At 40.1% G+C, this 25357-nt stretch overlaps 2 protein-coding genes across 5 annotated transcripts in view; one reads left to right on the plus strand and one right to left on the minus strand.

Annotated features, from left to right (window-relative positions):
• Positions 1-1957: 1957 nt before the first annotated feature.
• VSIG1 (V-set and immunoglobulin domain containing 1) lies at positions 1958-23741 on the minus strand. Of its 2 annotated transcripts, XM_085319785.1 has the most exons (8): positions 23693-23741; positions 20155-20318; positions 13887-13994; positions 7317-7515; positions 5596-5751; positions 4778-4897; positions 3626-3758; positions 1958-2141 (listed from the first exon to the last, which is right to left on the minus strand). In XM_085319785.1, exons 1-8 carry the CDS (start codon positions 23739-23741, stop codon positions 1958-1960), a joined length of 1113 nt encoding a protein of 370 aa, XP_085175911.1. The 2 variants fall into 2 exon arrangements, with proteins under 2 accessions (XP_085175911.1, XP_085175912.1); XM_085319786.1 differs by lacking the exon at positions 13887-13994.
• Positions 2005-25357, plus strand: part of LOC146587329 (synaptotagmin-like protein 2) — a 75019-nt gene continuing 51666 nt past the window's right edge. For 2 of the 3 annotated variants that reach the window (XR_014897670.1, XM_085319783.1), the window contains exons 1-2: positions 4736-4875; positions 6508-6569. The gene's annotated coding sequence lies outside the window, so the exon portion shown is untranslated. Of the gene's footprint in view, positions 2080-4735; positions 4876-6507; positions 6570-25357 lie in introns of those variants that run through there. The other variant, XM_085319784.1, reaches the window with a different exon arrangement.

A 25357-nucleotide genomic window follows, 5' to 3' on the forward strand; every position in this document is an offset into this window, starting at 1 on the left:
TAATAAGGGATTTCTGTACAGGTCATGACTTAACATTTTCYCTGGATATTTTGGAGAAAAGGTAGCATGGGGATCATTTCGTAAAAACATGCTAGTATTGGCATCGGTAAAGGTTTGATCCTCATGATCTGGGACAAGCAGTTTTCAGCTAAAATGACAAGATCAGAAAAACAATGCGAAAGCTATTTTGCTYGTGATTGAAGCTAAATGCTAGGATACATGCATCAAAAACAGATCTATGAAAGCCCAAAAGCTGGATAGAAAGGACAGCAAATACAGTTATGCTTAATTGTCTGAACCAAGTCTGAATTAGGACCTCCTGTCTTTTTTATGTGTTTTTTAAAATGTTGCCATCCTCATCTTCTGCTTCTCAAGCAAGTGGCCACATACTTTTAGCTGTAGAAACTGAACCTGAAAACTTCAGTGTAGGTACATTCTTCCATTTTAAAAGTGGCTCCTGYATATAACTAATATTTACAGACTAGAAATAGTCACCAGAGGAGTTATGAGCTATAAAAGGCTGTAAAAAACCCTATAAAAGACTTAAGTGCCCAAAAGTTCCAGATCCCTGAGTCAGATAATTTCCTCTGCAGCACATGGAATTGGAAGCAGTGTACCTGCCTAGTGCAAGCCAGTAGGGGAGCTGCTGAGGCTGGGTATCTGTAGTCACCAAAGCACTGTTGGCTTGAGCTCTCCTGAAAGTAGGTCTCTCTGCCCTTTGAAGAACTGAGCAGGAAGTGACTTATCTTAGTGGGCCCCGAGGGAAGAGGATGTGCGCGTTATTAGGCAGGTGTCTAGGGATCAGAGTGTATGTGGTTGGGTTCCCTGCCTTCCTTCCAAGARGGTGCTTACTGCTCTGCTGTTGGCTGTCGTTATGGACGGACTATTTACCTTTCATGTTGAAGCTTTCACTTACAGAAGATATCCAAAAGTTACACTGTGCTAAAGAGACCGACAGAAGAATAGCGTGAGTTTGTTGTTTAGTGGGTAGGACAGTTGCCTGGAAATAGATTTAAATCATCTCAAGCAAAAGGGAGGAATGTAAGCTAATGTGTTATAGTAGACAGTAGCAATATTCCTTTCTAAGTTTTGAAAGCAACTATACTTGCATTTCATGAGGAATCTAATACTATGCATGGCTATTATGACAAGCCTTGCAAGAGATTTAGGTTTCCAGCTCCCATCATCTGCAAACCAGCCAGTCAAGGTCTGAACTAGGTACCCAACTGCTGAGTTCATTAAACTAGAGAAAATCGCAACGGCTGAAATKCACACCTCTAGAACTCTGGTGTTTTGGAAACTTTAAAGCCAAGGACACTGTTAACAAAGCATATCCCATGTTAGGCAGTAACAGAGTAAAGATTTCCTGTTTTTTTTTTTAACTTTAAATGGAATTCAGACACATGAGATTTCATTGAACCAGGCCTCAGAAACTGTTTCTGTCCTMTGATGACATTGATGAAACGTCTGTTGATTTCTGAAGTGCAAGATCAGATCTTTAAACACTATAAAGTGTCAGTCATGATGGTAGTTCTTGCTGCACAGGAAACATGGGATTAGCCAACATTTTCTGAAGAACTTTGCTGTGGTTCAGAACTATATGGATACATACAGCATTAYATATAGTTGACTGGAAAATTAACTTTGTCCAAGGCTCAGAACCATTTTGTTCTTTGGTTGCAGGTTGGATAGTGATTGGATAGCTGGAGATGATAGTCTTTTTAGGCTTATATTTTTATATTACTAGATAATAAATGAAAATTGGTTAACTTTGAAGGCTAAATATTTGCTATTCACAAACTGCATATGTAACAGATCCTTTTCAATCTCTTGCCCAGTGGTTCACAATACAAATGCAGGTTTAAATTTTGATCACACTGATGTGCTTATTCAATGACAACAATTTTTTTTTTTTGTAAAGGGGTCCAAAGCTGACAAGGAAAACTGTATTAAAACTCTAGGCTATTTCCTCTTTTTCCACTTCTTGCTTCTCATCATTTTCAGGTGTCCCAGAGACTGCTGTTTCCTCAAGAGTAGGATATTCATTTGTTGCATTGCTTGATGGAACTGTGGTTGCAGGTATGTTTTCTTCATTAGGTACCTGAACGTACTCTGCATTGGGTTGTTTCTGAGTCATTACTCTGTGGGAAGACAGGATGAGGATTGTGATTTCATGTGTTGAAATCCCACCTACACTACAGTCTTTCAAAAGAATGAACCTTTGTAGTTTTGTTGTTTAAGTGGTAACCCCTATATTATTATAATTCTGTTCTTGTAGTACCTGAAAGTCCTCACAGGCTATAAAATCACAGCTGCTAAAATACGGAGATCGGCAGTATTAGATAGCGAGACTGCTGTGCATCATTGGTTTAGCTGATCCCGTTAGAATAAAAYAGATTTTAATACGGCCAAATGCATGGTCAAGGAAGCAGAATGGGAAACTATGCTGGCAGTAGCTAAGAAGAAGTTTGCAAAGCAAACTGCTTGGCATGWAACTTCTAGGAAATTGCATGCAGATCTGGTGTCCCATTCAAATATGTAAACAATAGAATAAGTCAGAAAAAAAGCTATGAAAAGAACTGAAATATAGAAAAATATTATTAGTATGATATGAATTTAGATATTTAGGTATGAATTCTGTTTAGTCTGTGAAAGCAGTAGTAAATCAGCTCCTGACRTTTAAGTAGTTTCACGCATACAAAATATCAGATGCTAGTAGATTAATTCAATGCAGTAAGTTTTATTAGGATCCAAGCACAAAAATGTTAAAGCTACATCAATTCAAAGCAGAAATTGTGTACATAAGTGATTGGCCACTGGTCTGGATTAACAGAATTCCAGGTCAGGAAATATTAGACCTGAGCTATGGGGAAGTGTCCAGAGGACATAATAATCTTTTCTGGCCTCAGCTGCATCTATTAATTTATCATTAACATCATGGGGCTAAATACAGTCTGGGTGTAGCATATGAGATTATCCCTGTCCCGATAATGTGGCAATTTGAAAGAGAAGTGAGCATCCAAAGCATGGAGGAAGTCAGTTTGCTGGAGCAGGATCACAGTGGATGGTCTGGCTCCATTCTGTTTACTAAGCCTAGATGTCCCCTGCCTTTTGAGATGCCTTAGTATTGGACCTGTCTTCCAGCTGCSACTTTAGAAGAGCACGGGTGTCCCATGGTCCTTTGTCACATCTACCGGTTCAGTCTTGGACACCTTGAAGCATTTCTTATAGCACTGAACTAAGTCCTCTGTAGTTAAATTCAGTAATGTGCAATCCCAGAAGAACTGCTGGGTGGGCCTTTAGCTGCAATACCTTTTCTATTTCCTCTGTGTGCCATTAACAGTCACCATTAACTTTTAAATATTAAACACTGTTTTTTTCCAAGATGTCACTTTTTCATTGTGTTGTTYAAAAAATGTTTGCTTACTATTTCAGATATTGCTAAGTGGTGACTGCATGTAAATATGGGAAGAGGCAGCTTCAGTTACATGAGCAACAGATTAAGTCATACATAAATAAATATTCTTACTTTTAAAGTTTTATCGATATATTTCACTTTAGTTCTGTTCTATCATCATGGCTTTACAGAAATGAATGTCTTAAAATCAAGCAAACAAATTCTTACTGCATTTCATTATTCGATGACTTCTTTCTCTTTTTCTTTTCCCTCTTGGTTAAGACCCAGACAGTAATGCATATGATAACACCTGCAACAATTGCTCCAATTAATGCTCCAGCAACAATACCACCATCTGAATCTGGAAAGGAAAAAAAAAAGATTACTTGAATTAAAAAAAAAAAAAAACTATTGATGTAGCAAAATGCCATAGAAATTTAGAGGAGAGGTCATTAGCAGAAAGAAGTCTCTGGGTTCAAAGAACTAAAAACTAAAATCCGTATTTCCAGGAGAGGGGCCAAGGATACTGTAGGAGAGAGAGAATTGTGCTTTTATGACCTTTGCTGCCTCCTCCTTGATGGTAGCTCCCTACCCCAACAAACCCCATGGTTATGGCTGCCTAAGGGAAATGTTAGGTTGTTAACATTGGCARTAGTTGAAGGCCTTTGCTCTTCAGTCTTTGCAAATCAGTATTGAAATTCGGCTTGCCTTTATCTTCCTGTTTCAACTCAGATGTAAAAATAATGTTCTGACCAGTTGTGAACCTTTTAAAACCTTCTGTTTCCACTATAGTACAGCTGCTTGTTCTATCCTGCAGTTTTCATTTTTTAGATCTCTGAGTAACTGAGCGACAATGGGCAGGGACACATTTCATGGCTGGCAATACAATGTGTGCTTGACTCTCGTTAGATTTTACTGGTTACCTGAACAATTTGCATGCAGGTGCAGTTGGCCGCTGCCTGAGAATAGTCAGGATAATGTATTTTTCCATGACTGCGATCCTTTGAAATAATGGTCCCATCTGCAGTGCCMCAGTCCATGTACTAGCACATTCCCATGGTGGCTATGAATTTTGGAGGGAACCCGCTGGGACTGTTGGCTGGAAGAAATTACTCTAAGCTCCGTATCTGTGAGTTTCCGCAAAAGGCCTCTGCAGTCAGAGCCAGGTTCAATTCTTCTGTCCAGTGAGAAAAGAAGCTGGAGATGTTAAATAAGTTGCCTAGGTCAGTGTGAACCCTGGGCRTACCTGGATGAAAACTATCCCATGCCATTACTGTTCTTATTTCAAACAACCTATGTTTTAAAGCTGTTACAGCATTTTTCTGCAAACAGATTATGTCATACATCAAATATGTGATTACTTTCATGCATTAAACTTACGCTTTGTCGTTAGGTCAAGCTCACAGGTACTGTTCCCCAGGATGTTGCTGGCTATGCACTGGTAATACCCTGTTTCAAAGGTGGTGAGGTTGCCAATGGTAAGAACTCCAGTTTTTGGATCTGTGACAAACGGAGAGCATATACACAGATGACTGTTTATACACTGTAGAGGCAATTGGTTTTCTTTAGTTAGTAATACTGAGAGCTGTTAGAAGATGAAAAACAGGACAAGCTAAGGGTTTTTCCTATTGTTCATTTGTTAGTCTTTTTTATATTCTTTAAACTGAAAACATTTACCTTCCTTGAAAGTTACTAGAGAGGATTCTGTATGCGTGTATTAACACATGAGAAGTAGGCACCTCCCCTGCAATTATGTCTGTCTGTCTGGTGTTTTACCCACACTGATATTACCGTCAGTGTAATCTCACAAATGAAAATGTAAACAAGTACTGAAGTGTTTTCAGGATGGAGGTCAGCAATTGAATGGCAAATAGAATTATTTGGAGAGTAAGTTCAGTCAGAATTCCAAGGTAAGGGAATATTGAAGGCATAATCATCTCTCCCATTTTAACAATTTAAGGTAATGTTATAGACAAGACTTTAACATGCTGCACAGAACAGACCTCCCAAAAATCCTGTGTTTAAGTGACAGCTGTCAGGCAATTTGAGTAAGTAAAGATATCAATTTGTGATGTTGAACATCAGAAGAGGAGGAGAAGTTTTGACTATACCATATGGTACAAAGGATTTGAAGTAAATGGCTGATACTATTAAACTGCAGATCTTGATTATCACACAGTAGTCCTTTAGTTACGTACTAAATTGTTCAGTCACAGGCTTGAGGGTATTCTCATCTACTTTATACCAGCGGTAAGTAGGGCGAGGCAATCCTTCTTCACATTTGCACAAGAGAGAGATTAGATGGCCTCTCTCAGCTGTTCCTTCTATTTTGCAGAAAGGCTTTGATGGTTTGACTGTAAAATAACAACAGGGAGAATAGACATCATGAGAATGCAGGGAGGCTGCAGGCTTCCACATCAGGTTCTGTTCCTGTGCTGCTGTACATAAGGGATTAAGCCCCAGTTATAGATTTCCATTTCAGAACAGTCTTTTTAATCGATCTGACMAAATGTTCTCTTACAAAGATGTAAGACATATTAAATGTATATGGTCCAAGATATGTTTTTATTATTTCTTCTTGCATTTGCATAGTAAATGCTATTATGGAGATGGTGAGATGCTAGGCTGGAAGACTCTCGATTACTTTAATTATAAYGGGCCAGTCACTATTCATCATAGATCATTTTCTGCTACATAGCAGTGTCATTTCCTTCAGGGGTGCAGGGGCTTTTCCACATAGAGGATCAAGGCCTGACAACTACAGTTGTAAAAAAGTCTGTTTAGGTAGCATTTTCTCCACTTTGCGCACACAGGAGATTATTCTGTTCTCTCTTATACCTACTATTTTTAATCTTCWGCCTCTAGGTATGCTGTTGTGATTCTGTAGGATACCATCAGTAGAGTTACATCAGCTATGAATGAGACCCAGTTTTGTGTGCATAAGTGAGCAACCTTTCTTGAGTTTTGTGTGAAAATTACAACCTCTTACTTAACTGTTCCAAGAATTATTACTCTTCTAGGGAATTTTAGCTGAGAATTAATATTTATGTTYTGACAATGTGACTTTTCAGGAAGTGTATTTACACATATCTCTTTTTTATCCCTGGCAGATGGACAAATGATATTACTGGAATCACTTTCTCAAACACCTTTGCCTTGTGACTCTGAGCAGGTATGAATTCTTAATTTAAAAACAATGAGTAATACAAACTTTAATTGCATTAGCAAGTAAAATATTTCATTCCACTGTTTTCATATTTTTTGTCCTGCCTTTTCATGGTTGAACTATTGCTTTCTTCCATCCAACTTTGTACTACTTCCAACTACTTCCAGCACAGATTAAGTTTCTACTGTTTCTGGAGGGTGGGAATGAGCCAGAATCTTGGGGTGTGTCACTGCCTCTCCCTAGATTTACTGTGATCTTAATGCAGGTCAACATGACCTACCAGAAGCCTCAGTAAAATTTTGGTCTTTGCTGAGGTTGGGCTATCCTAGAGGTAATGGCTCCAGAGAGTAACTGTTGCTCCCAACTAGAAGGACTTTTTAATAAGGTTTAAATGCCACTTTATTTTGGTGAGAAACCTAGTGAATTTGAGTAGTTCCAGCAACCTACTTACATTTGGTAGCTGTTTGAGAAAGTARAGTGAATCTGGACATAGATTGTCATAGGACAAACAGGTGTGGTTGCTGAGATGAGATGTGGTCTGCTTTGTCTGGAAGCTAGAGGGCACCACCAGCCCTGTCTGCCTCCTAAGCCTTTGGAAAAGATCTTCATGTCAATGAATTTTTCTGCTTCATGAGTCTTGCACATCACAGTTACAATATTCCCTCTGGTCCTACATATTTTGAGGTTGGAATTYGGTATTGTATAACAAATCAAGAAAACTACAATGCCACAAGACAGAGAAAAAGCACGTACCTAGCACATTGACAATCACTGATTTTTGACTCTGTCCACCATCAGCTTGTGGACTGAAAACTTCACAGGTGTAAGAACCAGTTTCTGAGGGCTGCATGTTGAAGATTGTTATTGAGGCATTCCCTGGACCTGTTCCAGCTTTGATCCTGTTCTTAAATTCTCCATAGGAATAAGACTCTCCTCCTGAATAATAATAGATCTGTGACACAAAATCAATAGTAAGTTTGATAACAGGTGATTCAGCTGCTGCTTTGTTTGTCATAACTGRAATATAGTTGAGTCTGAATAAGCCAAGCAAGGTCACCCCCTTTCTTGCCCCCTTACCCCAAAACAATGAGATGAAAAATTAGGTATATTTGAATATATGTTTCTATTGGTTCTTAGAGGACAGGCTTCTCAGATCTGGGATGTTTTAACTGTGTAAATGACAGTAACTAGGTAACTAGATACTCCAGTTGCAGACCGATGCCTTTGAAAAAACAAAGGTGAGACCATTAACCATCATACAACAAATCTGTGTAATAGCGGTAAGTCATGCATAATCAGCAGTGGCACTAATTGAAGCCCAGATAGTTTGTGATATATTAATATTCAGCTCAATAGAAGCATAGGACAARGATGGACCTGCCATTGCATAAAGACGATGTATGCAGCGCTTTCCAAATATAGAAGCTAGCAAACAGAGAACTGAAATGAATCCACAAGACGTAAGCCTAAGCAAACAAGGCACCTGATCTGTCTGAAATTTGGAAACAATAAAAATGCTGCGTAAGAGCACCAGCAGAATCATCACGCATGCAATTAAAGCAACCATGCTCTTCTCCTTGCTTGTGTAATAGGAGTCAGAGCCAGTGTTGTGGACATCTTGTTGTTTTTCACAATTTCTACCAGAGATAGAAGTCTGAAATAATTGTTGGCCTCCTTGCTTTGAGGGGTACCTATTTGGGGTCAAGAAAAAGCCTAACTCTCCAGAATGCAACATTTCCTTCCTGATGAAAATTCACTGGTTTACTCTGACTGCTTTTATTGACTGCAGTAGCACTATTTGTGATTGGCAGCAGTGTGAGAGTAGAATTTACTTGCATAARCTTATAAACCCAAACCTGTTGTCTGTTGACACAAAGGACAGGTGGAAGTGTGTTCACTGTGGAGACCAGTTCATAGTTTGAGACTTGAGTCTGCTTAGGATCTGTGATATCTCACTTGCTATAGGATGTGCCTGAACAGTTCTCAAGGAGCGCATATACTCTGTCCTGTCTATTTCTGCCATGAAACTGAGATCTGAGAGAATGAGTTAATGTAGAAAAATACGGACTGTTAATGATTTTTCTCAGATATTTAATAATAGTATTGTATATGTATCCCAAATCATACTATTTGAGATAGGCAGCATGCTTCCCAATTTCTACATGCACAAATGCCATCATCTAGGTAAAGTGAACAGTTCCGGTGTATTCACTGATTTTTTTCATACTGGAGAGGGGTAATTATATAGAATTACAGGCTGAGACCCAGATATGTCTACTGTCTTTCCTACTGACAGTATTTCCGAATCAATAATGTAAATATATTTATGGAGGGTACACTGACAGTTTGTTTTTTAGTGGAATAGTTGGAAAACATTTGTGGGAAAAAAGCTTCACAAACTGGAGTGAAATGTCATTCACTCTTGCTTGGCATCAAAATTTCCTTTTGTTCTGAGTTTCCTCTCTTTAGGGACACTGCAGATCCCCAGGCAAGAAGTATAACTTGCTTTACTTTGCAAATCAACTGCTTGTATTTTGAGTTAAGAATGTTCATTCTTAATTCTACTTATCCACCCTGATAGTGTTGACTGAAGTCTTTAAGCAATGTTATCTAAAATCCGTTGTTAGTTTAAAGCAAGCTACACCCCAATACTGCCAGAGTACAGCAGGTTTATGCAGTGATAAGATTTTGAAATGAAGGTCAAAACCTAGATTGTGTATGCACAGCAGCTCTGGTAAGGCAGCCTGGCCCTGTCTCATGTGCAATGGTGTCTACTTTCCAGGCAGACTTTGCTTTTCCCTACCCCAGGATTACAAACGCTGGACACAGTTGATGCAGAGACCTGAGTGCCAAAGTTACACAACTGCATTGCAAATGTATGAGAATCTGGTGTTGCGTTGGGGATATGTAAGAGGTCTAATGTTAGTACAGTGACAGACTGTTCAGAAAGTCTGCAAAACAGCTAGAGAGACTCCAGCTTCCATTGTTTTGCATGCAAGAATACTTTACATTTTGCTACTGGTACATATATTCTAAACATGCTTATATGCTTTGCTAACATCTAGAGAAGGACCTCTATTGCAAAACTAGTGTCTRGATGCCCACCCGCATATTCCCGAAGTGCATGGGACTGTTCAAAACAAGGAATTTGGTTTGGTCCTCTCTCTCATCAAAATGGATCAAATTGAATTCTCTGATACCCCAGTAATTACAAAAGCGTACTAACCAAACTTGTCTCATTCAGCATGTATCCTAGTAAAAGCAATAGCAATATTTTATACAGTATTTCCTGCAAGAACCTGAAGTTATAAAAACTGTGACTCTGACTTCAGGGTCATATAGTTTCTCTATAGATCTCAGTGGTRATAGTCTGGATTTGCATTTGCTTTGAATGAAGAGCATAATGGTATAACGTCCATTTGAGTGGGGGTGAGGCGCCATCAGCTGTTCACACTGATGGGGAATTAATTGTACAGTGACTTAAATTAACTTATGCTGACTTCCAGCAGCATGAGAGGGGAGGCAGATCTCTTACAGGGGGTACTAAAAGGCCTAATTACTGAAAAAAGGGATAAATTCTACTGTGCATCTACCTCAGAGAGATTTGGGATTTATGTGAGAGTAAACAATAGCAGAAGCTGCCTCACTGGGTGTCAACTCAGTGTACATCTCTACATGTTCTTCAGAAATAGGTTTGGCATTGCGATGAATTTTAAATGCAGTCAAGGCATGCCGGTAAACAAAATACAAGAGCAAGTGCTCTGTGTGGGTGCGGTTTACTTGATCTGGAGTCAAGGTGAATTGTGTATCTAAGGCCTCATACAATGTGCCGAAAAATTAATCCTCTGTGTTCTTTCTTTCTACTTGAATGCATGCAGAGAAAATATGTTGGGTACACTGTTAAATCTGAGGCAGGTGCCAACACAGCATAGAATACTTGTTCTATTTATGGATTTAAACAGAGTCTTTCTGCTTTTTTTCTTTTTTATACTATGAACATGTAAATGCAGTGGAACATCTTAAGGAAATGCATTCATATCCTCTGCAGGCTCCAGTCTATTCTGTGTTCCTCTGCTCCTGTATGATACTTATCTCACCGGCTCTGGAGTTCATTGCCTGAAGGAAGGTGGTAAACACCAGAAGGGCTGAGGAATGTTGTGATTAATTACTGAGTGTGTATCTTGTCCCAGAGGTATGATTGGATTGTGTACACAGGAAATTTCATTTAAGGGGAATATATTTCACTGAATTGGCTGTGAATTCATAGCCTGGTTTAAACAGTATGCTCAAAATATGTATTTCAGACTTTGTATAGAGGATTATTTGTATACTGTCCTTGAAAAGTGCATGTTTGTGCTTTACAAAAAGCTGAAATTAGTATCTTTGCAAAAATGTTTATGTACTATTTCAAGAGTCAAAAATTTGTTTTCTGTTGAAAATACAGAAGACTCTTTTTTAGCAACTGACAATTAATGTCCCCTCCAACAAACACAGATTTCATTGACATTTCTTTCCATTTTACCTAAAATGTTCCTAAGATATTTATATGGGAAAACTGTAAATTTAGTCAGTGTTAAACTTTTGCTGGAGGCATTTTTAATTTGATGTAATAAATATATTTAAAATCCAGCATCTAATATAAAAAATAACAAAGAAATCTGCCATGCTTCCCTGAAAATGAACACATTATGTCCTCAGGCAAATCAAGAGCAGCTCTAGTGAAGTTGATGATTTACCAGTGTTCTGTGTTCAAACTGTGTTCAGGACACAGTAATGGTTGCTGCTTCTAATTACTAGCTAGCTTGCTCATGCAAGAATGACGCCTTTCACATGTCATGGGAGCAGCTGCCTGGGATGACTAATCAAATAACTGTCAAAAAAAATTGCTATGCTATCACTCCTAAAAATCTTGTTCCTAATAACTCCCCAGTCTGATACACCCATTTCTGCAAAACAGCCAGGTTGCCCAGAAGGCATCTCCCTGACTCTAGAAGGGGTGGCATTTCGTTTGGCTCTTTAACCTGTGGGCCAGGCTGTGCCTCGTGCTGCTGATAGCAGCACTCTCCTTCCTGGCCCTCTAAGGCAATGGAGTTAGTTACTCTGCCTTTCCAGAGTTGCCATATCTGCTGCAGTCGAGAGGAATTTGGGCTCACAGACTTCTGAGGCAGTTAAGTCACTTATTCTTGTACCCGTGCTGGGCAGCGCAGGTTACAAACTGAATAACGGGGTGGGAATTATTATACTAGTTTGGAAGAAAATCTTGGTAATTTCAGTACACTGCAGATGCTGGAGGCAAGATAATCTGTGTCCAGAATTGTGAAAGACCTGGTACATGAAATCAGAGGTCCATTTCTTCTCCTTCACCTTSGCCATGGGAAAGCTGCTCTCATTCTTGTGTGACAATGAGAAAAATATTTGCCAGAAGGGAAAGTGGTAGGCAAAGCTGATGCTGAGTTTGGGATTTTCAGAGGCTTCCAGATGTTTGGCAGAGAATGTGGAATCCACTTACAGGTTTTCCTTATATGACTTCTTGCCTATGGAAAGTTCTTTCCATGACCGGGTGACAGGGTGACAGGGAAATGTGAAAAAGCAGGCAGTAAATTAGAAGAAACATGTCTCCGTCTGTTTCCTCTCTCTTCTTGGGATGTGACAAATAGATACTAGAATTTGAATATATATGTGTCTTTCAAATGTCTTTGGACTAATTCATAATTTCTAGGTCAGTATTCTTCCCACTCCCACCTCCTGGTCTCATCACATTACTGTTTAGCCTCATATGTCTAGATACCAAGTTTGTAAAATGAGATGTACTTGGAGATGAGTTTCAAAATGTCCCACTTAACCTCCATGATTATGTTTATTTCTTGGCTGTTTGAGGATGTGACTCCTTCTGGAATACCTGTCTTCCCTCCTCCAGCCCCTTCTCACTTTCCTGCATTTGCAGACACGAAACAGCAATATCCTGTCTAATGATGTTCCCGCAGGCGGATATATCCACCATCTGATTCTGATTCACAGTGTTCTCCTGCAGAGCAGGAGGCATTCGGAGGCCCCGTTATTGAGCATCTTCAGTTTGGCTTTTTCTCAAACTACTAGAAGAAGAACTGTTAAAGTGTAAAGATAAGTGTGAAGGGGAAAATTAACAACTATACTGGTTTGATACCATCTCTTCCTGAATTCTGAGTACAGATAGAATTTATAAAATAACAAGGGAAAACAGTATCTTTATCGCTCCCTTAAATGTCTTCTTGTCTAATTAGAAAGCAAATGCTGCATACTCAAAGGTGTTAGTTAAAGCCAAAGGCCCAGGGTCTGAACTCAGCCAGATAAGGAAGCAAATGCTCACACATGCGTTGGTTTCTTCAGCTTGTTTCATGTGACTAAGTCTGGCCCCAAATGTCTTTTTTTTCATCTGCAGTTTCTTTTCACACATTTTTGTTGAAACTGCTCTGTCAGACTATAACAAGAATATTATGCCCTACAGTCATGGGATTTTTGCATGGGTAATTGAAGATGTTAATAAAGACTAGAAGCCTCTTGTCACAATTGAGCATTGGTAGAAGGAGAAAGGGATGGAGTCAGGAGCTTTTAGAGAATTAATCATTCAGCAGCTGCTTGTGCAAACTACTTCTGAGGATCAATTCTTTCATTTTCTCACAGTGTCATCCTTGTGGCTGGACTATTTGTGAGTAATTTCTACAGCACATCAGGCACAAACATGCTTTCTTGGTGCATTTGACATAGCTGCTCCATAGCAGTTACTGTTAGACCTTTACTTTGGGCTGTACCCTACTTAGTGGTGAGTCAAGAATCCTACTAAAATCAAAGAAAGTTTGGAATGGCTGATGGCTGGGGTATTGGTCAGCTCACAGCTGAGAGGAAACCAGCTCAGAGTTACCATGGAGTTCCTCTGTATCTGTCACATCTCAAAATGTGATATTCTAGAAACAGGACCCAGAATGAGTATTTTTTGGCATGTAAAGATCTAGCCTCAAAATTCAGACTTGCTCACATTCAAACCCAGAGGCTGCTGGATGTGCCCTTCAGACACCCTTTGGGTAGAATATGCTAAAAGCTTCAAGTGCTAGTTCAGCCACCTAGAAGAGCTGTGGGGAAAAGCAGCAGCTACATTCAAATAATTTTGATTGTGGAAAATGCAATAAAAATTAGGATGAGTTAGAAATTCTAATTCAGCTCATTTAGTCCATGTGCTAGTTTTAGGATTTTAATCCAGAACAAGATTTCATTTCTCATAGCAGCATAAATCTAGCAGAAGCTATTTAGCTCTTTTTTCCTTAAGATTTGGGGGATTTTTTTTCTTACCTTGTGTGTCCAGCTACATCTTCCCCGCGCATCTGTCACATACACCATCTTTTGACAATGACTGACTGACTTTTCATCCATACTCTGAATATAGGCACACGGGGACTGCTGTATTTGAGTAGAAATGCACTTGTCTAAGAGTTGAATGAGACTTTAAATGTTCCCCCAAAAGCAAAGAGCCCGCTCTCTGCACAGCTCCCCTGAAGTGAGGGCAGGGCGCCTCATGTTCAGGGGAGTTCGCAGACGATGTCTCAAGTCCTCAGCAACAGCACGAGGATGCAGTACAATCTTATTTATGAGTTTTATTTAAAATTAGACAGACTATGACTGTAATGTCACCAAATGTACCAGTTCCAACCTGATCATTTTCTACTCGTTTCCGCTTTCCTCTGTGTCCTCACCATTGCCTGCTTCGGGGTAACTGTCTGTTTGACTGTCTGTTTGCAGACCATTACTCGTGCTGGGAGATCCCAACACGCAATGGATAGTAATCCTCTGCTCAGCATGTGGTGGGATCTCAGTAAACTCTGGAAGGCTTGGCCACTACTGTTATCACATGGGGAGAAAATCGTTCTTCCAGTAGTTTTTAGGGGAATGCTGCACTCTCTTACARGGCTGATGGCCCATGGTTCTCAGGTAACCCAGCGCCTTGTCCTGTGATGGGCTGCAGCAGAGCAGTGCTGGTGTGGGGACTGCTTGTAATCTAGATTAACCAAATTCAGGATTACAGGGTGAAAGGAGCAGAGACAGCTGTGCTCAGGTTGCTCTTCATCTCTTTTCAGAGTGAATTCCCCTCTGTGAGCTGCTCCTCAGGGTCCCCCATCCTCTCCCCTGTTCCTGAGCCACATGGCACAAGCCTGCTCCTTCTCACAAAGATTTTGGAAAGTGGTTCATCAGGTCTTAAAGCCTGGTTAGAAAGATCCAGCTGTACTTCTCTTAGGGGAAGAGTGCCATGTGCTCCTGGGTATCTTCTACAATAAGCAAGACCCTCCTGCCCTCTCCTGCTGAGTGATACTTGCTTGGTAGTACAGATGTGGGGAAAATGCAGGGGTCTTTCAGAATGAAAGCCAATTTATAAAATAAATAGAAGATATTATTGCTGTTACATACTGTTAACACTGTTTCCCTCCCAATTGTCAATCTGTGGCTTTACCAAAGCAGTGTCACCATTCGCAAATGTTTCAAGCTCACTTTTTTTTTAAGAGAACCTTTTTGTGAGAAGTCTATCGATAATTACTGTTTCTCCTACAAATGACAGTAATGATTTCCTTTGCATGTCTAATAATTAATCTAAAACTTGCATCAGGAATACYGCACTGGGCCTATTTGGGGTGGCCACACAGTGTCTCGGGTAGTTGCTCGTGCGCTCACTGTGGGTGGCCTGGGCTGGGCTGGAGGTTCAAGGTGTGGCTCTGGTGAGGTTCAGGAGCTGTGTTTAGCTTTGCAAGGCTGTAGCCTCGCCTGTGCAGAGTCAACAGCAGGCTTCAATCTTTCAAACCTTCAGTTATGTGCTTTCCACTGAAGCCAGCCAAGTGACTCACAGTGCACAAAATGAAGCACAGATGTAGATCTTAGTGGGGCTTGAGATGTTAGCTTGTGAAACAGGCTAGGCTGTGATGTGCTGTGTTACCTGACGTGAAACAAATAACTAGTTGTTGCCCCAGTTGCCTGTATGTAAAATGGGGATTGTTCAGTATTTGGAAAGCTCTCAAGGTCCTTGGCTGAGAGTCATTATTAAAATATAGAAAATACTATCATTGAAAAGACWTAGTGCTAAGGAGTAAATGGCAAGAAGGAAAGACTGAAAATACRCACGGCATCCTGCTTTCCATTCATTGATATTTACAATATTAATTTCAAATAACACTGCAGAAGCTTCTCAGGATGAGAAGTTAGACTTCAGTTAATAAAAATATGTACATGCACACGCTATATATAGCTGCACTGCGTGCAAAAGAGCACTGCAAACACCTGTCATTCCGCTGGCTGCTGCCTCGCATCTCATCGTATTGTCTGTGAACAGCTGGTTTGTGGTATTTTGTCTTCTCCTGTGTAACTGTCAGTGCTTTTAACTGTCAAGCACCTGCGCCTGCCTTGTGCAAGGTGGGCGAAGCRGAATGGGATATGAAAACACCAGAACAAACAGCAAAAAGCACCAGCTGGCTGCRCAAAACCGAGGCTGGTGCAGTAGTTCTGCATCTGGGCTATGAACTCATGAACTGCACGGCGCGACCTTGCAGCAARGTAGAGTCTGTTACCAAAAACTCCGGTGCATTAAATTAATGCTGACACCTGTCCTGATCCTGATCTTATTGATTTCATTCAGGATAGGACTGTACCTGAGCTTACGTATCTCAAAACACTGCCAAATCTATAATATAGGTAACASTGTAAAATCCTGTGACATTCTTTTTAGAAAGGGTACCTATGGCCTCTGTGCTTATTATATATTATGTCTTAAAATCTAGTAATTTGAGGCTCACTTTCAGTAATGCTTTGGGCTTAAAGCATCTTAATAACATAAATATGCCTTGATTAATCCTAATAGTTTGTGCTATTATTTGCTGCCACTGTAGAGAAGAAGGGCCATATTCCCAATTGTGTAAATAAACATTTCTCATTAGAATCAAGATTTTTTTTTCCTGTTGTAGAGAACATCCCCTTCTTAATCTTATTGCTGTAGATATACCTGTCACATGAATAACAGGGTCATCAAGACAGGCGGAATAAGTACTTCTTGCAATTTTTTGAAAAAATCTAAGTTTCATCCTGTCTTCAAAATATCTGGCAGATGTTTTCTGCTGTGAAAATGGAAATTGAAAATATTGTACCTTTAGTTGTTGAAAAAAATGGCAAATTATGAACTAAACCAGAATTTTCAACCAGTCTTTTCAGGGAAAATACAGGATCTTTATAAGAAAATGTTTATGTATTTAATTAATTTTTTAGAAAAAAATCTAATAAAATTAGCTAATTTTCATCCCACTTAAAATGCAAGCTACTATTCAGGTATTCAGAAAACTGTTGTGCCAGTTTGTTCAATCCAGATGTTTTTGTCGGCTAATCAGTATATTAAATATATTTTTGACTTGCCGCTTCAATATTCTTCCATTTAAACAATRTAAGCCATAGCAAGCAATCTCCTCCATTGCCATGCATATATTTCCTTCTTGGAACAAAATATAGAAATTAACTTCAGCTACATGCCAAATAACCAGGGCAAAGCCAGGTTTGTAGAAAGATTATTTTTTGTTAAAACTCCTGGCAGAAAAAGCAGACATGCTTTCACACACTCTGTCCTTTCTGAAGCCCAGAAAAGCCACCAGCCTGAAATGGAAATAGCAACCTCTTATTGCTCTGCGTTTAGAGAGAGGTTGAAAATCCAATTTCATGTTCAACCATGTTGAATCATTTCCTTAAATGTCCATTTCTCACAGGCAGTCACAGTCCTTTCTTCTCAGYATTTGTATGAACATGGTTAATTTTGCTGTGCACGGGTTCAGAATGGCAAGGAGTCACTGAAAAAGATACGGGGCTAAGTAATACAGGAGTGAACGTGGTGTTAAAAGCATTTGGAAAGGAGCAGCGGCGAGTGCTGCGTGGTGCCGGCAGGCATCCCTGCGGCCGCGGCGCCGGCTCGGCTCGGCTCGGTGCCGGCCACTCGCGCCGCCAGCAAGGACGTTCGGCCTCGGACTTCAAGGGAAACGGGATTAGTCGCTCACCCCTGGCCTTTCCAGGCTGAATCAGCTTCATTTAATGAAAATGAAAACCATCCGTTATAAATGCCTGCGTACTGTGAGARCGAAAGTGCATTTAGCGTGACGTGGGTTTCCGATGCCAGTTTTTCCCCGTAACGTTTCCTGCAGCCCTCACGGCACAACCTTCCCATTGACTTTGGTGGGAGCTGCTGCTGAGAGCGCCCGCTAAAGGGGTTGGTCCGTAAGGTTTCCCTGACATTTAGTATTAGCTCCACAGCAGTTAGTTCTTGCTGAATGTACTCTGAACCACCCACAGTATTTTATGCTTAAAATCCTCAGGGTATTTTCTCATCATTGGTCACAGTCTACAAATAGTTTTCCCTGCCTGGATTTCTTGAAAATGTCTGGTTCTCCCTCTAAGCTTATTTTCATTCCAATTTGCTCTGTCTGCTTATCTTTCTGGATTGTAACGAGAAAATGTATTTCATTTATTGTCTTGCATTATAGAAAATTTGCTGCAAGTAAAACAGAGAGACCCTAAGCAAATCTGGAGAAGATGAGTTTAATCCTCTGCCAGTGCTGTACTTCCCACTTGAATGAGTGGTTAAAATTTATGATACAACATGCTGGACCAAAATTAGTCATATTATACTATACGGTGTAAGACTAATAGTATAATTATTTTATACTATGTGCAACTTAATTCCAAAATCTGAAGCTACCACCCTTTCACGAATAATTCTCTATTTATGAAAATAGTTGTGACTTGACAAAAGCCAGTGGTATGAGTAATGACTGTTCATACAATTAGTCAGGCAAAAGCATTCATGTATCAGCTCGGCATTTAGTTAGAGTCGGAGTCTGGGGTGGGTGCGCTGTGTGTACTTGTCAGCGACGCAGTCTTTAGCAATGGCTGTGATACGCTGCAGTAGGGTGAGCCATTCCCCTCTTTTATGTTAAATTGATATTTCTTACATTCTGGCTCTTTCTGTTCGATGCTGAAGATGTTATGTATTGTACATYCTGCAAATTGCAGTCTCATCGTACTGTAATTTATAAACCAAATAGAAGGTATGAATCTGTCAGTGATGGCAAACCTGCTAACCTAATATCACTAGGAAACTGTGAAATCTGACAGGAACATCATCTGTGTGGAGCATACCACTGGTCTAAGTCAGATCTGTTTACATCARCTCTCAGGTGTAACAGCAGAGGCTTGAACTTTTCAAAGGAAAGTGTTTGCTACAAGATGGAAACAGTGAGAGAGAAGAGGGACTGGTCTAAACAGCACCAGCCCAGCACTAGGGCGTTGAAAAAATTACAGTCATCTGCAAGGATGTAATAACACTTCTAATCAGCATTTCTTCTTACAGAGGAAAGGGTGTTGCTGATTGCTCAGCACCTTTCAGGCCTGAGCTTGTGGGAGTGCTGCTGAATTCAGTAGGACAAGGCTCTTGGCAAGTCTCTGGACTGGCCCTGCTTTTGAGCATAAGCATCAGTGTTCCTGTGACGAGGGCAGAACGGAGAAATCATGATGCGGCTGCAAAGCGCCTGCTGACGTAGCCTGCGTATTGCATTCGCGGTGAGATTCAGGGATTTGTTTCCCCACAATAAATGGGATTAATTCATATCTCTTAAAGTCTGGGCACTGGAGTGAGTACATGTCATAGGGGGTTACACAGTGCATCCCTCACTCCTTCCAGGTGAGACCAGGCTGCTCTGCCAAGTCTTCACAGCCACCCGGGAGCCCCAGGCAGCGGTTAAGGCACGTAGCTGTCAAGTACTCGGTGCCCTTCACAGCCTGGTGCCGTCTCTGTGCTAAGCTCCATCCTGCCACGTGGCCGTCTGGTGCCGCTGGGAGCAGGCACCGTTTGGCTCCGCTGCCTCTCAGGGTCTCATGAAGATGGGGATCATTTGCCTTTGATCTGTAATTGTTCCACTACCGCAGTGACACCCGTGGGGTGCTGCAAAACAGTAACGCAAGTTTGCCGTGGCAGATTTCCGGATAGGACAAATTTCTGGAGAGTCTGTTGTTACATGCTGCTCCTGTTACTGAGCTGTGTGATACTGATGGTAGTGGCTGAGCCAAGGAGCTCTCATTTGACCCTTAAATGGGGAACATATTGTCAGAGGCAAGATTGTATTACCAGGGAAGCAGTGCAGAATTATCTGCCAGACAAGAGAAAAAGGAGCTGGTCTAGGAACTGGAGCACTAGCCTGGTTTTTGGATACCTAGTCTTTGCTCCACTCCAAGCTTCCTGCGTCACTTGGAGCAAGGCATCTGAGCATCTAAATCCCTTTGTGGATGAGGCTGTATGTTCCCATAAGTTTCTATAGGAGTTCAGGCATGCCAGGAGCCTAGATAGCTTTGTGCATCTGGCCCTTAATTTCATTGCACCTTGATCCCTTGTCTTTAAGGTGGGAATAGTGTTACCTGCCTCCCAGGTCTGCAGAGAGGGAAATGCTATTAAATGTAGCAAGATTCTTGGCAAAGGTGGTATAAAAAAGGCCTTTATAAAGACTTAACCGATGTATTAAATATATCTTCGTATTAATAATAAATATCTTACTGTATTCAGCTGGCTCTCTCTGGCACTGTAAAAACTCCACTGAATGAAGAAGTTTCCCAGTGGCGCAGAGCTCGTGTATGTGCAGAGAAGAGTTGCATTTCCTCCTGTAGTGACATTCACTGTCTTCTGTGGGACGGTCACCACGATGCTGCTGACACCGAGACCTGCCGCAATAAAGATGGGGGAGAGGCATCAGCTGGGGCTGCCCCGTCAGCTGGGCTGAGGATCCTCACACCCAGTTTCGGGAGAGAAAGCTGTACATGTCCAGCACTTCTCTGTTCAATATAGTTTGCCTTGGGCTTTGTGTGGAAATTTTAGTAATAATAAACTGGGAGTAAACCTAACATGTAAATCCCCTGGAACTCCTGACCCCTTAAAACAAATAATATTACAAAAAAAAAGTTCCTAAAAAAATGCTTGTTTGCACCTGCAGAGACTTGTCTTCTCACTAAGAGCCTGCAGCAAAACCAAACTATTCTTCTGCACTYCCAGTGCACTCCTGAACTTCACACTCTTTCTCACCACTGTCTCTAGCCCTCTTTTACAACTTTCTCACCCTCTTTTTTTCACAGCTGTCTTTCTGAGGTCTCCTCTTCTTTATGTGTGGGTCACTGTGTGCTACAAACCATGTTATTCCGTCTTACGTTCTTACCTCTGACTCATCAGCACTGCTGTGTTCCCCCAGCCTGGGATCCTGCAGCCTTTCCCTATTGCCCTTTGCTATTTATTTTGCTTGTATTTAGGATTCTTAGTGCTCATATGCCAAAGTCTTTCTCTTCTGATGCCTTTGCATTGCAAACTTCAAGCTAAACTTTTGGAATTGCTTTTATTGTGTAGGTTGTGAGAAATTGTGTGGAAACCTGGTCAACCCTTTCTAGTGTGCTCTGAACAAAAAGGGAGCAAACACGAAGCCTTTCGCTTMGTGCTCTGACTGGTCCTGTCTACAGAGCCATGTTAGTGACAGGGATTGTGCACCATCCAACAGCGTTTATCCCTCTCTGTCCTCCACTGAAGTTAGTAGAAATGGTGACATGACAACAAAGCTAGAGCTCTCAGTAAAAATAAAAGTCTGAATTTCAGAATTTTGCTAGACTATTGAGTCCAGTTTTAAAGCTACTGTCTAAAGATTCTGAATGTGAAAATATTTCTTTCAAAATACTGGAAAATATAAATCTTTTGGAACTTTCTGTGGTAAAATGAGTGAGGTGAGAACTTCATGATAGATAATTTCCTGTGGATGTATGAATGATAGAGGCAAAACATACAAAACATTCTTATCTTAATGGAATATCTTTGCATCTTTTCTTACAGTGCTGCCTTTAAGAGTTCCAGCAGAACCTTCAGTAACACTGAAAAGAGTATTTTACTCAGATTACCAGCCATATGAGAGGAAACATTGTTTTAAAAAGAAATATCAATTATTTCAGCATTTTTAACAATGTAAATGTTCCAGATTCATCAGCTCCTACAGTATGTAAATCTATCTGAACTGAGTCTAAACTCTTTGGGGCAGAAGCCTGTTTTCCTTGTTTTATCGCTTAAATATTAAAAGCCTGTTGCAAGGAAGWAGGGAATAATCCACTTCCCACATCTTTGGTGGCTATGATGAGAACTAGTGGGCTCAAATTGCAGCAAGTAAGCTTCAAGGTGTATGTAAGGACAGTCTCATGGGAATGATTGCAAACTGATCTAAATTTGTGTTGATCATGCCTTGAGAAAGAGAGGATCTCAGTGCTGTCCAGAAGTCCTGCTTGTCCTGTGAGTTCATAATAGCTTGATCTTTATTGTCATCTAATCTAAAATCCATTCAGTACTATTGCAGGTGTCTCTGTTCACTGTTTTCTTCAACTYTAACAATTAGAGCTGGCCGGGGGATGATAGTTTCTTGCCACAATAATACTTTCAGTTTACTAGAAGTATTTGTTTTCGGATCTTCAGTAGAATAAAGCTATGGTCTTTCAGTGCAATGACATTCTACTGAAAACTTTAATTTTCCAGTCATCTGCACCATATATTTCCTTCATYTTTGCCTGTCTCTGAAGCTAGGAGTGCCACAGAGCCTGGCTGTTAAAAGCTTTTCCAGTGGAAATTAATTTTAGTGTAAGTGACTCCACAAAACATGCTAGTTTCCATGAAGCTGTATGTTTGAATAAAATATATTTAGTTGAAACAAGTGTAGTTTTGCTCAGTAAACCTATGAAGCCGAGACCTATAAAACTGTCTTTGTGCAGCAAGGYTGTTGAATGCCCTCACTAGTAGTAACATAGTGCTTTTGACTGCAAATGCAGCAGGCTGGACTCGCATAGYTTATTCCCACACCATTGAAGTAAGTTAATGGGAGTTTTACTTTGCATTTAATTCACTGTTTGCAGCTTCAGACTAATAATTCCATCTCATACATACYGTCCTGTTGATTCAAATGAGAGAAGGTGCATGACTAAGAAATAACTTAGGGAAAAGGCTAATTTGAACAGGACTTAACCTGTTAAAAATAGTTGATCTATTTCYTCATTCTTCAGTATTACTGTGAGGCCATTTGCTTGCTACAGAGAAAGTCACTACAGGTTTTTAATGCTAACCAAGTAAATATAAGTTTACTGACCTTTTGCTGCAAAATCCTCAGTTTATGGTTCCCCTTAGTATGGCCACAGTGTTAGTCTTAAATCCAGAACTTTAATATTAGACGTTATTGTTTGTCAAGGCATCTATACTAATACTGAATTCCTTTTAATTTCTAAGGCCAAAAAGCTATGAGTTTTATGTRTGTGTGTGAGAGAGATATCATGCAAACATCAGAAACAACAGTTTAAAATATTTCTGTGAAATCCAAAACAGAAAATTCCATCTTGAGGAGAAAGTGTGGAAACCAACATCCTTTTTTTTAGTGGTTACAGCGGCCATTCACCTTGTAGCATTACACTTCAAATGTCTATTTCTGTTTATATTAAAAATAAGGCTTAGCACAGAGAAAAACTTTCGGTTTTTGTCTCTTCTTGATAACATCCATGAAAAATAAGGCCTTGGTCCAATTCTCAGCAAAAATTAGGAAGTGCTTAAGTTTTAGCATGCAAATAATCCTTTGGATTTCAATTAACTTAAGCAAGGACATAATACATTGTGGAATTGAGCATTTACATGGTATATTACAGATTATATAGGTCAATGACTTATATGATATATTACAGATTATATATTATGTTTAAAGGACGAGACAAAAACTGAAAGTTAGAAAACCTAACCTTGAAACACTAGCAAAACAGTAAAGGTCTAGGCGTGAGCTCTTTGCCTCTTCCTGGCTTTAGAGTAAAGCATTAATTTACCTTAAGCAAAGCTAAAACCATATTTCTGAGCAAAAAACTCCATCAGTGAGTGGTCAGCTTCATCATTTCCACAAGATGATATAGCATTATAGCCATAATTTTCATTCCATCTAGAAATATATCTTGAATGTTCTTCTTGTTTGCCAGACAGGTTTGCCTGCTCTCTAATTTCAGCCCATTCCTTTATGCCAGTGTTACTTGGAAGTTTGTTTTCTTACCTGCTAGAGTGGTTAGAATGGGAAGTATCTTCAGCATCGTTGCAAACATCTCGAAGTCTGGAAAGAAAAGAGACTAGACTTTGACTCAACTGTTGGGTTTTTTTTAAGTGGGTTTTTGTTTTACTTATCAGCCATGTATCAACATGTCAATAAGCTTTTTCATTCTCCTTCTTTATCACATGTGTGCTTTTCTCCGACTGTTCAGTTGAAACCATTTTGTGGGGTGTGAGTAACTGAGTGTTTTGTTAATAATAAACCTTTGAATCAGAGAAGCCTAGATTATCCCACCTTTACTTAGGCCCAGTCATGTTTGCCTGCATTAGTACTTAGTGGTAGTACAACAGAAGCATTTGTGGGGCAACTTAACAGTCAATCTGATTACTAGTGTTGGAGTCAGGCCTAGCATGAATAAGGAATAATCTTTATTTCCTATTAATTCTATTATTTTCTTTTTAAAAATGGGCATGTGCAGATAATTGTTAATAGATTTCTATTTAAAGCATATTTCTCATACAGTTTTATACAGAATGATTACATTGGACTCATGAATGTCTTGAAATGTCTATATGGAACTCCTCATCAATAAGATAAACACACCGAAATACACATAGGAAACTTTATCATCCAAATTAATGAAACAATTAGTTTCATCCAGTTTTAATCCATGTAGCTGGATGCTGCTAATACAAAAATGACAATGTGAATGTATCAATTTTTATTTAAATGCTAATACCTGATATATTTTATGAAAAATTAGTGAGTGAAGTTTAGGACTTGGAGAACTAAGCTCTGGTCTTGCTTGCTGTAGGAACTAGTGCTGTAAAAACATAGAATGTTATTATTGCAATAACTTACAGTAGATTAGTTTGTCCTTAATGAATGCAAAACATCTTCTGTACATCAGTAAAGCTCACTAGGAACCAAAGGTGTTCAGCTTCTTATAAGACCCAACTTTGCCTTCTTTATTCTGTGTCATTAGATTGAGACTAATTCAAAGCCCCAGCTGGAGCTGCGACTGGCTAGCTCAGCATATGCAGCCGTGTATTAGTAGCTGAAAACGTAACAGAGGGCAGCCTTGCTTTTCAGGTATGCGCCTGTATCTATGAACAACATAATGAAAATGGCCAGTGCCTTTTTCTCTGACTGGAGAAAGATGAGTCTAGTTCATAGCTGATGATCCAGTCTTTCTAGTGGCTACCCTTCTCGTGGCTGGGGCCATGTTGCAGCTTTTGCATGTGAGGCTCAGCATCTGGCCATGTGCAATTGGAAGGGGGAGGGCTTTCTAGGCTCTTGCTCACTTCTGATGTGATGTGGTGATAGGTTCTTCAAAACAAACTTAGTGAGTTGCTACTTGGGTCAGTTACTATTGGGATCAGGCTTATAGACTTAGATGGATTTTGTTCTGCGTCTCATATTTCTGTGGATGGCAGAGGTCCGAATTATCTCAGGGTGGATGTCCATCTCAAAATGTTCTATGAAAGATATCTTCTTGGTTCTGACTTACAGTGTGCCACAGTGTTCTTACAGCGTAGGCAGTGCTTTCCTTTTGTCCATAGGGAAGACAGGACTTGGAACAGTTAAATGAGTCATCCAAGTGACGGGTGACTCAGAGGCCAAAGAGGAAAGTGTACATTTAAAAACTGAAATTCAGATTTAGGTTTCTTC

This window comes from Rhea americana, unplaced genomic scaffold (assembly GCF_003343005.1).
Source record: "Rhea americana isolate MKP2758 unplaced genomic scaffold, rheAme1 scaffold_6, whole genome shotgun sequence".
Lineage (NCBI taxonomy): Eukaryota > Metazoa > Chordata > Aves > Rheiformes > Rheidae > Rhea > Rhea americana.

Excerpts from the sequence above, each read along its gene's own strand:
- VSIG1 (XM_085319785.1), bottom strand. The coding sequence starts at position 23,741 with ATGTTTGCAACGATGCTGAAGATACTTCCCATTCTAACCACTCTAGCA. Across the intron at positions 7,516-13,886 it reads GATGTAGCTGGACACACAAG|ATCTATTATTATTCAGGAGG; the intron begins GTAAGAAAAAAA and ends TTTGTGTCACAG. Across the intron at positions 4,898-5,595 it reads GCCTGTGACTGAACAATTTA|ATCCAAAAACTGGAGTTCTT; the intron begins GTACGTAACTAA and ends CGTTTGTCACAG.